This window comes from Nyctereutes procyonoides, unplaced genomic scaffold (genome assembly GCF_905146905.1).
Source record: "Nyctereutes procyonoides isolate TBG_1078 unplaced genomic scaffold, NYPRO_anot_genome, whole genome shotgun sequence".
Lineage (NCBI taxonomy): Eukaryota > Metazoa > Chordata > Mammalia > Carnivora > Canidae > Nyctereutes > Nyctereutes procyonoides.
The window spans coordinates 21,280,555-21,295,948 of record NW_026575136.1 but is presented as its reverse complement, the minus strand read 5'-3'; the positions used below and the strand labels follow the sequence as shown (position 1 = coordinate 21,295,948).

Below are 15,394 nucleotides of genomic sequence, written 5' to 3'. Positions count from 1 at the left end.
ACCGTGAAGATTGAAAACAGTATGTGCATCTGTCCAAAGTGTTAAAAACGCCTTGTTAACAAATTATCAAGAACTAGTACTGAATGCATATCACAAAGCTCAGAATCAGGCAGGAAAGAAGACTGTGCTGGGTATTTTCAAATTTTTTGTCAAAAAAAAAAAAATTAGAGGTAATAATTTGTTTATAAGGCCACAGAAAAAGGCTTCATTTAAGGACGTGTACCTGAAAGGAAGCAAAATTCACTTCCATCCATATAATTATCAAAAAGAACTCAAAACTGCAAAATTATTTTTAGTTTTTAATATTATTTTTAGTTTAAAATATCCTCAGTACTGTTAATTTACCCCATGCTCAATACTTTTAGAACCAATCTACAATGTTCTGCCAATAGTTATTTTGTGTTGATGCAAAAATTGTTAATTTTTCTCTCTATAAAGATCATGGGCATGGCATTGTCCAGGTTATTTTTAAGAGTATGTACATGACAAAATAAATCTTTCCGAACTGTAAGAACATCCTGATCAGGATAGTGATGTTATATTCCTTTGCTACCCACCCCTAAAATATAAAAATGATGATATTCTGTTTGTAAGCTTCCTGTATATTTTATATAATAGACTCCTGTGAAAACCAGTAAGACTCTTCATTAAAATGTGGAATGTGATCTACTCGTCAACTATACACAAGGAGCATTTTGCTACTCAGTACGTGATCCATTATAGTTTCTCCCTCTAGTCACATAATCTTCATTCTTAAATATCCATATGAAATTATATCAAGATCTGTACTGCTCTAATTACGTAACTCTGTATACCTCATGTGCAAACTGGATTGTTTACTAAAAATTCTCAAAATGTTTACAAATGTTTTTATAGATTCGTCTAAGAATCATTATTTTAACTTTTAGATGAAAGTAAGTACGCATTACATGGGCATTCTGATCACTGTTTAAAGAAGGGAAGTTGATTCTAGGAAATTCTGACTATAATTTCTTAGTGATTGCTACATTGCTTAAATCTTTGACTGATAATAACTGAGAGTAGATACAAAGCAGGAACTCAGGAGGATGGAGGGGGTCCTCTGATATTCATCACTAAAAAGGAAGATGTTAGGTGACAAAACACACACATTCTGAACAAGAAACAGAAAGGATGCTGTCGGTGCCCACATCACCTCCATAGAAGATCTTGATGCTCGAGATCCAGTAGGGGACTGGAAAAGGGGCCTTCAGCAGTATAGCAGGGCGGGGTAGGTAGCCAGGTTCTTTTCAGGATTAAACATTACTACTGAGAATCCCACAAAGGCATGAGCATGCTGACCTAGATTGCTTAATTATTATAGAGTTTAGATCATAGTTTAAGTTTTAAAAAAATTCAAAAGCTAATTACACTTTTAAGATATTCTATGTTTCTCTCGTCAGCATGAAAAGGTGTTGGTAATACTGAAAGGCTGAAACTCAAATGGTATGTTAACTAAATTCTGAGCAAACCTAAATCAAATTTCCTAAGATCAATAAAATCACAGAATGCTGGGAGTTGGAAAAGATCCCCAGGCAACCTCCCTGCCCAACAGCCAGCCATCCAGCAGGAATGTCTACCTCCTGGGCAGCCTGACCTACTTGTGGAAGGTGTGACAGAGAAGAGAAAGAACTGGAGGTGGAACTGCGGGTCTAAGTTTGAAATTGAGCTTTCCTGTGCTGTTTCATGTCTTCCTGCACCTGCCCAGAACATCCCTAAAGAGGGCGATGGTACCAGCATTTTTATGAAGGAGAAAACTGGGTCCAGAGTTCATCAAGGTGCCAAAGTCTGATGTCTTCTCGGACAGCTGAATGGTGGTATAAATAAAGGGGAGGGGGCTCGCCCACATTATGGTTAACTGGATTAATGAAATGGTAACATGACTAAACTCAGCGACTTTGGATGAGTGGCTAGATGGCATCCCTGGGTGAGGTTTCCAGTGGTCCATTGTGACACGCGGACTTCATCTCTGTTCTTTCCAATGTCAATTGTGAATAACTGAAGATACAGATGCATGGTTATCAATTGGTGTGGAAATATAATTGTAATGGAAAGTAACTATACTAAATGGCAGAACTGGGATTCAAAAGTCCTCAGAAAGATCAAATTCAAATTGGGCTAAAGAAAGAAGTCTTTAAAGTATTTTTTTAAAAGATTTTATTTATTTATTCATGAGAGACACAGAGAGAGAGGCAGAGACACAGGCAGAGGGAGAAGCAGGGTCCTCACAGGGAGCCCGATGTGGGACTTGATCCCCAGGGTGGGACGATACCCAGACTGCCTTTGGCTCTCGCCCTAACCGCTGAGCCACCCAGGCATCCCAAGAAAGAAGTCTTATTGTGTGGGTTCAAATGACCAATTTTAAGGGAATGGGGTAGGCAATACACTGCTTGACCAAGTTTAGGGAATGGCACTGAGGGCTGTATTTGAACCACACCTATGTGTTAATAATGTGGCTTCCCTAAAGGGCTAGGTTGTATCAAGGGAAATAGGGTGAAAGACAACATGTTGACCCTGCTGAGCTTCATGGTTCTGGCTGCCTGTCCACACTCCCTATGGGTGGCTATACTATCTCCCGAGTTTCTAAGAGATGGGATCTCCCTTTTGCAGACCAAGTGTTAGAGCATCTCCTGGAGTCCAGAAAAGTCCCGTCCATTCCTTGCTGTGTGCTGTTGTGATGGCTTACAGTTGGAAACCAGAGTTCTACACATACAAACAGAATCCTACCAACCGCACCACCCACCTCTCTTCCAGACCTTCTTTGTTCCTTCAGGAGTAAAAAGTTTAGTGGGAAGCCAAGAAGGGAGTGGAGGGAAAGAAAGAGAAGGAAAGAATGAGAATGAATGACTCTGCATGTATGTGTTCACCTGAGGATGACAAATGGATATTGTCCCCCAATCCTTATGCTGTGCCCTGTGGCCAACCTGGCCTGAGTAAAGCACAACATTTGTAAAATGGGTCTATTAAAATAACAACTTCCAAGGCTGACAAGATGATTAAATAAGCAGGCAAATGTAAAAACCCCAGTCCTATGTCTCACCTATATACATTATACAGACAATAGATGCTTGTTGTGCCCAAGATGACTCTCATAAATAGAAACAAAGTGAAAAGAAAATGAGATCAACTAGCAGCAGGTCACTGGTTTCAAGTTAAAGGCCCTATCATACAATACCCTTAATCCATCTCAGCAAACGATCTTGTGAATTTGGGAAATAGGCACACTTCTTGTGGTAGGAAAAATGGTAAAAGTTTGGCGTCTGGAAGAGAAGCTGCAGCAGGTAACCAAAGACAGTAAAAGTATTGCTCATGAATTCAGTGGAAGGTGGAACATCCAACAATTTGTAAGAGGCATCAGAGGGTACATTTGAGTGATTCTCTTGATCAGCGTCTGATGGCTGCAGTGCAGGACTTCAGGATGCAGACACATCTATTGCTCTGAGGTCAGTCGTCTGCACAGGTTCATTCAGCACATCCATGGTACGCAGGCAGGGGGGTTGGGAGTGTGGGAACAGAGAGGATTTGCCAAGGCACAGGGGAAGACTCTCCTCTGTAGCCTATATAATGCATCACATCAGAGTAATCTTCCAAAAGCACTAACTTTACTTCATGGTTAAAGTGCTTAAAAACCTCAGTGGGGACCAGTGCTTCTAAGAAAAATCTTAAAACCTTGGCTTGAGGTTCCAGGCCCTCCATAATCTAGTTTCACTAATTTATGACTCCGTCTTTGCAACACACCTCTGTTCCTGAGGCCAGACTAAGTTCAAAGCTGGTCCCTAGAATTCCATTCCTCTTCTGACTAGAGTACGTGGCTTATGCTCCTCCACTACCACTGCCCCCATTAGCACGCTCTCCCCACCCCTCTGTTCAGTTCTTGTGGAAGCCAAGAGTTGTTCTGCAATTGCTAGAGCATTCAATTGCAATCTACTGAAACAAAACCAACCAACAACAAAACCCGTTTATCCTAGGCTTTTAGCACTGGATCTCTTTCTGCCAAGCATTATGAATTAGTTTTGTATCATGAACTCTATGCAGACTGGTACCATGCCTTCTAATCCTGTGATCCTCCCAAAGTGCCCAGTGCAGCCCCTTGGACATAGTGGTAGCTTGAGAGTTATGCGCTAAATGAAGTTACCTGGAAAATCCAGCAGGAAAAAAAAATCGCTTAAGCCAGTTATTTGACTGAACTGACCAAGCAATGAAGTCAAAGTAATTGATCTAGTCGTCCCAACAGGCAAAGTCTAATTCTACATGTAGTTATCTTCAAAGTCAAAGGTGCGCTGTGTATGTGATATATTTTAATGTGGGATTCTAACTGAATGAAGGAGGATTCTACTATCAGAGGTGTGAAATTAAAGGGGTGTCTGTCTTATTCTGGGATCTTCATCGCATCCTGCTTATTTGGCTGTTATGCAGTTCATTGGTTATATAGGCTTTTAAGATGGGTCTTTAGTTAAGAAAAATAGGATAGGACATACTCTCTATTTTACTCAGCATTTCAGTATACCCATCCCACATGAAACATGAGTGATGACAGATACTGTAAATAAAAATCATGAATAGAGAAACAGTCCACTCAGGCTGAGCTCATTCCTCACGTGACTGCTCATTAATCTGCTCTAACCCTTACTCCATCGTGGTAAAAGCATTTTAGAAGTCACACGTCAGACCACTATAGTTAAATGTCACCATCTACAATTGTCAGACTTCCCCATCTGTCAAATTCAGGAATACTGTAAGAGAATATTCAGGGGGAAGAACCACTTAATCTTTCATAGAATAACCCACAAATCATGGTCAAACAGTATTACGAACTAAATGTTTGTGTCCCCTGAAAATTTGCTGTGACAGTATTTGGAGACGGAACCTCGGGGAGGTACTTAGGGTCAGAGGAGCCAGGTGGGTGAGGCCCTCATGATGGGATCCCTGCCGTATAACAGACCAGAAAACGTGCTCTGGCTCACTCCCAAAGGAGTTGCGTGAGCATGCAGCGGCACAGCAGCCATCTACAGGCCCAGAGAAGAGGCCTCAGAATGAAACTCGCCTTGTGAGCACCTCCTTCCCGGAATTCCCAGCTTCCAGAACTCTAACAAGTAAGATTCTGTTGTGGAAGCCCCTAGTCTGTGCTATTTTGTTACAGTCGCCCAAACCCACGAAGATACACAGTAACAGGGCACAGAAAACACTCCTCATGGAAAACAGGGACCAGAATTATTTTGGAAATGCATACTTCGTTTCATAACTGGGAATTCTATCTTACTCCTTTCAGACACTTACTAGCAAGGGTCTTTAATATATCAAGGAATCATCAATTCTTGTCTGTTATATTAAACCTTAATTTGATAACTCAAATGTAACATTAGTCTCCTAAACACAAATATGATTCCCCCAACAAGTGCCCAGCTTTTACATCTATTTCCTATATGTTGCATACATTTACAACTATGAGTTGTAAAAACTATGCTAACATAATTTAGTTAAGTGGTTTCCTCAGATTATACATTTTCTATTAAAAATAAATGTCTGGGGCGCCTGGGTGGTTCAGGCAGTTAAACGTCTGACTCTTAATTTTGGCTCAGGTCATGATCTCAGGGTCCTGAGACTGAGCCCTGCACTGGGCTCTGCACTGGGCATGGAGACTGCTTCAGATTCTCTCTCTCCCTCTGCTCCTCCCTCCCACTTGCACACATGTAAAAAAAAAATTTTTTTAATAAAAAAATTTAAATAAATAAAAGTGAATAGGAAACATAGTTTAAATATAAAATCCTAAAAATACCTTAGTGTTTATATGATATATTCTCTACCCCCTGTCTCATAGTTAAAAAGTACGGTTAAAATTTGAGTTAAAATGTCAATTCTTTTTCTCCAAGTATATAGTTCAAAAATAACATTTCTTTCTAACATATGGGGTTTATCTGTATGTTAATCAAAGCACAGGGTTTCTAGTTGACTATATGTTTCTCTTTTAAAGTTTGGTAAAGGGACGCTAGGGTGGCTCAGTGGTTGAGCGTCTGCCTTCAGCCCAGTACATGACCCCACAGTCCCGGGATAGAGTCCCCCATTGGGCTCAATGCAGGGAGCCTGCTTCTCCCTCTGCCTGTGTCTCTGCCTCTCTCTCTCTCTTTTATTTATTCTCTCAAGAATAAATAAAATCTTAAAAAAAAAAGTTTGGTAAACTGAATATTGCAGAAAAGCAATGGGCTTTTGGTAATTCATTAATATTCTTCCATCATAGCCACAGGAGATGAGAGATTGCCCCCCTCAGCAATGGGAGCCAGCACGGCTCTGCTGTTCTCTTTGAGAGCAAAGGCCCTGCAACATGAACTAGGAAAACAGAATCAGAATTAGACCACAACATGTACAGAAGGGAGTTAGTCTTTAAAAAGCACGAGGATTTTTCTGTTCTTTTACAGGGTAGGATTTTCTATTGTTTCTAACATTTTATCCATATGTACATAACCAAAAAAAGGAAGGATTTATAAAATACATAATACTGCATGTTTCTTTTTTTCTCACAATTAGCTAGGAATGGTTCTATCTAGGATTTCAATGAGAGCAGTCTGCATTCTCTATTAAACAGTCCATCAAAAAACAAAAACAAAAACAGTCCACCACAAATGAGCAGCCCATAATCATTAATTTAAAAAATTCCTCCGAGAGTCTCCCTGTGGGTCACTTGTCACATAAAGGGTGGCATGACCATACAGGTATGGGAGAAGCAAAATGGGAGTCGGGAGACCTGGGTGATCGTTTTAGCTTTTCTAGTACTGGTGAGATCTCAGGTAAGTTGTATCATCTCTCTAAACCTTATTTTTATTGGATAGCATACTGAAAGCACTGGATTGAATACTGTTGAAGATGCTCATCTCTAAAATTCTTTGACATTATTAAATGTTTATTAAATGCAAATCATGTGACAGGTGTTATGAATAAATATGAATAAATGCATAATACATGACCCAGGCACTCAGGGAGCTTAATATTTAAATAGGCTATTAATTTCTAGAAGGTACAAAATTCTTCATGGAAATGATTTCATTCAATATACTTTTAAAATCTGAAAGTACACTGACAATTGAGTTGGCAGCTTTTATGTCCTTTGAATAGGCTGTTTTATGCTTAATATTCTCTTGATCTGTAGCTGTGTGGGTGCAAGATGGCACAGGGGTAGGAGCAGAGCTCTTGGGGTCAGTGAGACCTAGGTCTGAAGCTCACCTTTTCCAATGACCAGTATTTCTGTGGACAAGAGACAGAACCTCTTTCAGATTCATTTTATAAACTTCTATTATCATTTTATAATCATTTTATAAGATAAAAGAGAAAATCCTCTCTTTAACCCTGATTCTATTCCCCTGAGATAACTGGGAAAGAACTTATGTTCAAGTTTTAGATGGGCACTCCCCACAGTTTAAGTTCTGTAAGGAATGAATAAAATAAAATTGGTTAAAAACCATGTTTACAGTCATTTGCCATATGTTTTAAGGAGCTCTTCGGCATCTGTGGGGCATGCTCATACATTTCCACCTCTGTCCTTTTGCCTTTCCTCAAAATTATTCAAATGGGAGATGCAAATAAAACTCTTCCTGGCATCCTTTCTGAGCACCCAGCTGTGACTCACCTCCCCATCTTCTGACTGTCCCTACCTTTTACTCTCCTTCTCTTTTTGCATCATCAGATCTTATCCTTCCTTCAGATTGCAAGTACCTTGGAGACAGAATCTTTGTCTGATGCAACTTTGTAACTAAATATAATACCCAATATTGTATCTTCCATATATTAACTACTCAATAAAAGCTTGCTTAGTTAATAAACATAGTTTAAAATCTAGTAAAATAGCTAAACACATTAGAAAACTGGCATTATTTTTATTTCAAAGATGTAAAATTCTCAGTCCTATTTCTAAAATAAAGGCATTTTAATTCTGGAAAAATGCCCTATCAATTAAGCCATCTATAGTTTCTCAGGAGACCTCTCAGGAATAATCTCTGACAGAGGTTGTCAATACATGGGAGAGAGAGGAAGAAAGAAACTCTGCTATCATATGTGTTTTACAGAACTAGGTAGCAGTCTGAGTTAGCTCCCCCTTCAATCCCCTTTTTCATAAACTCACAAGAACAGTATTAAAGAGGGAAGGACTGTGTATGTTTTTTCTTTTCCTCCCCCCCCCCTTTTTTTAAGACTGGATTTATTTATTTGAGAGAGAGAACACAAAAGAGTGAGTGAGTGAGCGAATGTATGGGGAGAGGAGGGGCAGAAAGAGAGCGAGAAGCAGACTCCCCACCCAGCAGGGAGCCTGACTCAGGACTCAATCCCAGGACCTTGGGATCATGACTTGAGCTGAGGGCAGATGCTTACTCAACTGAGCCACTCAGGTGCCCCTGTTTTTTCTTTTCCAGTTAACATGAACTGAAATTTTAAAAAGCACAAGCCTAACATAAAAGCTTCATAAAGCGGGCCTAACGCAGCAGTTAGAGGCAAGGTTGCTGAGCACTGTTGTCACATACAGAGTAAATCAGGCACAAAGGGGAGGCACAGTAGGCACCATCATGTGGGTAGGAGGCACACATCCCTGCTCTGTTTCACCCTGTCTCAGTCCTTCTACAGCCTGTACCAATGGTGTCACAGATGTAACAGGCCATTTTCAATCTACATCTTGTTATAGATTAATAAGCAAACATTTTCTTGCTTATTATGCAATTTATCATGATGAAAATTACATTGGACTCCTCAAGGCTACATGCTGATACATTCATTTATTTAGAGCTGTGTATAGAGTTATACTAATCTTCATGACAGAAAAGGATGTAATAGCAGGATTTAAATTATCTACTGAAGAACTAAAGTGTCTATGGACATACTACATGTAGATAAAGCACAGTATATCTTTATGTTTGCTGATATAAGCTTCATGTAAACTGATTTAAAAACAAAATAAAACAAAATATTAAATACTATGTCTAAATAAAGCCTATCACTTCTCCTAGGCAACAAAACAAGACTGCATACTATTGAAATGGTGTTTAGATCAGCTTTGAAAATAGGCTATAAAATTAGGTCAAAACAAAACTGGAAGGTATACAGGCAGTTGCAGCCAACATGAGGGCAGAGGGATGAAAATATGTTCTAGGCTTTGCACAAAGGCCAGTTGCCTCTTACTATTGCTTCAAACTCATGGGCTCAGTTCCCTCCGAATTCTTAAAGTCAATCAAGAAAGAACCTTCAGGCCTTCTGCATCCAAAAACTATCCAGGCTGCCATTATGTCAAACTATTCATTCTAGAACCGGGCAGCTCTTGATTTGCTGACTCTGAAAAAATGACAATGGCATCACCACTTTTACTACCACCTACAGGGAATTCCCATTTAATCTTTTAGTATGTGCTAAGTATTCTTCCAAGTGCTTTGCAAACAGAAACACATTTAATATCAACTTTATGAGGTAGGTATTTAATTAGCCCCAACTTGTATATGGAACTGAGGTAAGAGGTGAAATGACTTGCTGAAAAGCAAACAGCTAGGAAGACAAAGAGTAAATGTTTAGGAAATGTGGCAGTATGATAGGAGGTAGGGGGCGGGCAGCTGCCTAAATTGGAAATAAATAACACCTTCTACCAATCCATCTTGGGACTTCGGGCTGAGAATGTCCAATCTGTAGACAAAGCCACAGCATCCCAGTCTAGCCTTTTAATAGCTTCTTTGATCTCTACTCCCTGAGCCTAGAGCCATGATGGATCATAAGAGAACGAAGGGATATGAGAAAGACAACCATGAAGAAAAGGGCAGAGAATTCTAGTTTTTTTCAAGGTCAACAAAGATAAGATGAAATGCCATTCATTGAGAAAATCAGAGGTGATAACATTTACATTTAGAGAGGCACCATGGGCCAATTCAAAGATTCCTAACACTAGGATGGCGATACTGAAAAAAACAAAACAGAGGCCCTGAGTGACTCAGTTGGCTAGGCGTCTGACTCTTGATTTTGGTTCAGGTCATGACCTCACAGTAGGGGGACTGAACACTGCATTTTGGCTCTGTGTTCACCACAGAGTCTGCTTGTCCCTCTTTCTCTGTTTCTCCCCCTGTTCTTTCTTTCTCTAAAATAAATAAAATCTTTTAAAAAATAAAATCGCAAAATTAAAATAAACAAAAACCTTCCTCCAAGAATTAGGAGGCTGAGTTCTCAAGTCAACATGAACCTCTATCATCACACCCCCAATTGCCTTCCCATCATTCTTGGCCACTTGGCTACCAAGGGCTTCCCACTTACTTCATTTCAGCAGCTCCCTCAGCTCATCTGCCTTTCCCTCTACTCTCATCACTGCTTCTCTGGATCTCCGCAATCTCCTACAGCTGGTTCTTGGCTGTGTGCAAGTGAAACCTCAATAAATTAAATTTAAAAATTACTATGAGTGTGAAGGAATAATTCCCCAAACTATCTGTCATGTATTCTATGAGTAAATGTTTGAGCAGGTATATACACAACTTTCCTTGTAAGTGATATGTTTACACTATTATTAGATAATAATATGTCAAGGCACAATAAGCACAATTTAGAAACTATGTCACAGATCAGCCATTCACTGGCTTAATGCTAAATCTCAAGTGTGCCCAAATTATAGAAATAGATTTCCCTTTCCTTATCTATATCCAAAATTTCATATATTGAGATATTTGGGGTTTCATTATCTACTAAAAACACATAATCTATCAAGGGCAATCAATGACCTTAAACAAAAATAAACAAAATACCAACTGACAGAACACAAACAAAATCCCCACAAATTAACTGGAATTGAGCACGTACTTGGCGAGCTGTTTCTCGGCATCAGCACAAAGTTCAAGAAGCCCCATGAGGACAGCAGACACATCCATGTAAGGCTCCCAGACCGTGAAACCACGTCCAATTAGATCAATGGCTGTTCTTCGGATTGTACTGTGTGGAGGAAGTTTGGGGCTGGGGGGCTGCAGCAGAAGAAATGTCAGTGCCTTACCTAAAATTACAAAATAAGAAGCAAAGCAATAAAGTAATTTTACTTTTGTGATGTTTTTTTCGAAGACATTTTCAAAGTATAAATTACTTTTGATTTTTTTTCTTTAACTAAAAGGGGGTTTTGAGCAGTAAGACTATACAAGATCTCAAGTTTACAGTTTGCTCAGCCACATACTTTAAAGAGATAAGTTAGGTTACAATATTTTATACCATATTCTAAAATGCTTTAATTTCATAAGAATTATGTATAAATAAGTATATATAATTTCAAAATATATCAGTGATCCTAAATTCCAAGCAAGGTGTCTCTTCCTACTCAGCATTCTGTAAAATGGAGATGGTTTCAAATAATGTTATATTTGTTATATCCCAACAGGGATCAGGGATGAAGGCACAGATATAGTTTTAAAAAGTTTCCCCCACAAGCATCTATGTTTCTCCATATTCTGCTACGCTGATCCAGTACAATGATGTGAAGTATGTGGTAAATTCTTCACACAAGTTTGGTAAAGAAATGAAAAGACAGTTTGATATTACTTTTAAATCTGATGAAATCATCTAGATTTTAAGTATCATGTATTTCTTTATGTCGAAGATAATGCTAACAATTTGTATACATAAGCCTAATGGCTGTCAAGCTGTAAAAGCTCACCTATTTCAAAAGGCATTTTGACATTTAGAAAACAGGGACTGTGAAGAACAAATATCAATTTAGAAGAGGCTGTTTGTTTCTTGAGGGGAAGAAACAAAACTGTTTACACATCACAGAACAGTATAGCGGACTGCTTAAGGGATACACAGGCTTCAGATTTAAGACAGGGAAGTAACCAGTTTCATAACTTAGTAGGGGAGGCCGAAGAAGGTATCATGAGCTTCAGTTTCCTTGTCTGTAAAATGAGAAAACAGCTCACTCTCACAGAGCAAGAGTGTTGGGATGATGCAGACAAAGTGCACTGCCATGTGCCTAGCACCCGGGAGGGCTCCTCAAACGGCAGTCACGAAAAGCATGTTGAACTTGCCTGTTTTCAAAATTGAGAACGTGGCATATAAACTTTAATGCAGTTAACAAATAAAGGCATTTACTCATTTTTATGTTCTAGCCAATTGTTAAACGAGAATGGATTGAACTGGAGGTGAAAAGACATGAAGGATGCTGTAAAGCCCAGACTCTTGTCTGCCAATGCACTGTTTGTTCGTGGTTCAGAATACCTGCTGCTGTAGAACCCTTGAAAAATCTGTTGAAAACCATTGGTCTTTTCCCCAGGAAACTACATATAATACATGTACATATCCATCAAATGACACACACACAAAAATTTCCAGGAGGCCACGGTTCTTGGGTTAACAAGTCTTGCAGGAAGCTGAAAAGGTATGTATACGTGGAAAGCCTCCTGGAGGAGACATCTTGATATTCATCACTTCATTCATACACGTATTTGAAAATTTTACTCTCCCACTTAGCCATGTCCTACATTAGCTTCAAGTTTTGTGGATCATAAAAATATAAACCCCAAAAATCGTGACCCACTGTTTTCTATTTTCTGCTAGCACTTACTCATCCCTTACCACACGATATTTTTAAATATAAGCCTTTCTATGGATTTCCCTTTTCCTCATCAAGTTTGTTGCTCCTGGAGGGTAGGAACTATGGTGCATGTAACTTTACATCTCCCAGATCACCAAGCACAGCACTCTGCACACATTACAGACCTAAGATGGAAATACATCTGCCTTTACTGCATGTACATCTCTAATGCAGTTCCCTGCTCCAGTTTGTCAGAATGGTATTTCAAAATGTCAAGAGATCCACCACTTTTCTGTCATTCTTTACTTCTAGGAAGTAAGAGCTGCAGAGAAAACACCAGTGCTGCTCTCTGCAGACATCCTGAAGCACAAGCAGCAATGGCTCCAGTTTAAGGGACAGGGCTCCCTGAAGCTCTGTCCTTGGGAAGCAGTTTTGTGAAGGGGCAAAGGTTTCCTAAGTACAATGTTTTATAGCATTTCAATCATCATTTCCCTTAACTGCACTCCACTATTCCTGTATTCATTACAGGCAGGAGCATTCTGGCAATCCCAGGGAGGGCTGATTTCTTGCAGCCTCTGTGTGGGAACTCTGGAGGCAGCTTCCTCACCACTCTGACAATTTTATCTTGAAAGCAAAAGTAAACCGTTAAGTGGCCAGTTTCTTGATGTTTTCCATCATTTTTCTAACAAAGTAGGAAGGACAGCATAGGGGATGTGATCACTCACCTTGCAACGAAATGACAGAAAAGGAAGACTCAGTAGGCAGACTTCAAAAGACCCCTGGCCTTGCAATGGTCCTCAGGGTATCTTCTGCTCCCCTGCAAAGTATGATCTACCCTCACAGTGAGGATGCCACCCAGCTCAGCAGGAAATGCAGGTTCCCTCTGGCATGCCATCGCCTCTCTTAAATCGCCTCTCTTAAATCACTTTCTATTTCATTCAGTGATTTTATAAGTAAAATTCTCCTATAGCACCTCTCCTTCTTTAGTTCAGATCACAGTCTCTGGGTAACATACAGTAAAAACCCCCACAGTTCTGGCAGGTGATGTAGGGGGCACCAAGAAAAGGCAAGAGAGAAGAATGGTCTGTTTAACACACACATTTTAAATCCACTAACTAGAGTCTGATTATTTTTCACTGGTCTGTTTTGGAATTATAAAGACAGAAGAATGCTATAATTCCACACCTGACAACTTATTCCAAGCAAAATGTGTAAATAAGAGAAGATGAAGAGGCTTTTTAAGTAAACATTTTGATTTCTAGCCTTGTTGATTAGTAAGATGCTTATGACTTTAATGCTACCAGGAATAATGACACTGATGTTCTGGAGGAGCACGCTCGGATGCCTAAGGGTTCAAACTTCCTAATCACAGATTCCTTCTGATGATATAAAGGAATGAGCCTTTAAGAAATAGTTGTTACAATAATAAAAAGGGATAGGTAAATTTAAGATTCCTTTTTTGAATACAGTATATTCTCTACTTCAGGGTTTATCTGACTTATGATTCCATAACAGATAGCTGCTCTGCAACATGGACCAAGGTGATAAAAAAAAAAAAAAAAGCTAAAATTAAGATACCTACGTACCTTCTCTTTTGCTAGAAAAAGTCTCATGACAATTTTATGAATTTTCTCTCTCAGAATTTTCCTTAAACCTTTGGTACCCAATAATAGTTATATTTTAATCTGTGCAAGATGAAATCTAATTTTGTACCAAAATAAATAGTAAGCAAGGCACAGAATGATGCTCTCATCTGACACCATGACTGATTGTATCATAAAAGGCTCCCTAGTAGCAGTATGAAAAAGTTCAACAAACTGGACTGACATTCTTCAAAGTCTTCCACAATTTGGTTCCAACCTAGCCATCCAAAGATTCCTGTGATAACTATATATAAAATAAATATAATAAAAAGTTCAAGGACACGGATTCTAGTTCAGGAGATGGTTGAGCAAACAGGTCATTTCAATATATTCCGAGTATTGTTAGAGCATTTAAAAGCATAAGGTATCCAGAGAGAACTTAATAGGGGCACTTAACTCCACCAGAGAGTATGAGAAGGCTTCCAGGGAAAGGTGACTTCTATACCCAAACCTAAAGAGTAAGTAGGAGTCAACTACTCAAAGGAGAGGACTATGGAAAGAAAGCATTCCAGACAGAGAAAAGAGTATGTCTCATGATGAGGAAATGAGAAAGAACAGTGTCAGATCAAGGGATTACACATAGCTCAACATGGCTGGCGATCTTGTTGGGGAAAAAAGAAGAGGTTGATGTGATGGGCAAGGGAGAAAAGAGGACAAGTTGGATGAACCAGAACAGTGAGACATGAGGCAGGACAGGTTACTAGAGCCCATTCACAAAGGGCCTCATATGTCATGCCAGAAGTTTGTTTATTCTGGTGACAATGGGGAACTACTGAAAGTTTTAAGCAAAGGAGGTTTGATTAGATTTTCATTTAGAAAGATCAACACTTGGGTTGTCTTATGCTAGAAAGGGGTAAGACCTATTACCTGTTTAATTCTGATCTATTCATCCCCAGCCAAATGGATTAATTAGAATCCTAGAATTTTCAGACTGAAAGGACTTTAGAACAATAGCATCCATTCCTGTGCTTCACATGAGATAACTGAGAACTGTAGAAGGAAGGGGTGAGCTGCAGGCCTGGGAAAGGAGTCCAGGCTTCTGTGGCCCAGGCCATGTGTTACAGGGCCAGTACAGGTCTGAACACAACTTGCCTCTTTATTCATGACACTTTATTCATGACACTCTACCCAACTAGGGATTCAAAACTATAACCTTTATGATCAATCTCTTCCTCCTTCTGAATTAAGGCATGATTTCAACTGCAGTTATTAGTGTCTC

General features: G+C 39.4%; 1 protein-coding gene across 5 annotated transcripts in view; it reads right to left on the bottom strand.

Annotated features, from left to right (window-relative positions):
* Positions 1 to 15,394, bottom strand: part of LOC129495477 (WD repeat-containing protein 7) — a 353,352-nt gene that overhangs the window by 94,694 nt on the left and 243,264 nt on the right. For all 5 annotated transcript variants that reach the window (XM_055303010.1, XM_055303012.1, XM_055303011.1 and 2 more), the window contains one exon: positions 10,822 to 11,008. In XM_055303010.1, the coding sequence (XP_055158985.1) occupies positions 10,822 to 11,008 (187 nt within the window). The remainder of the gene's footprint in view (positions 1 to 10,821; positions 11,009 to 15,394) is intronic.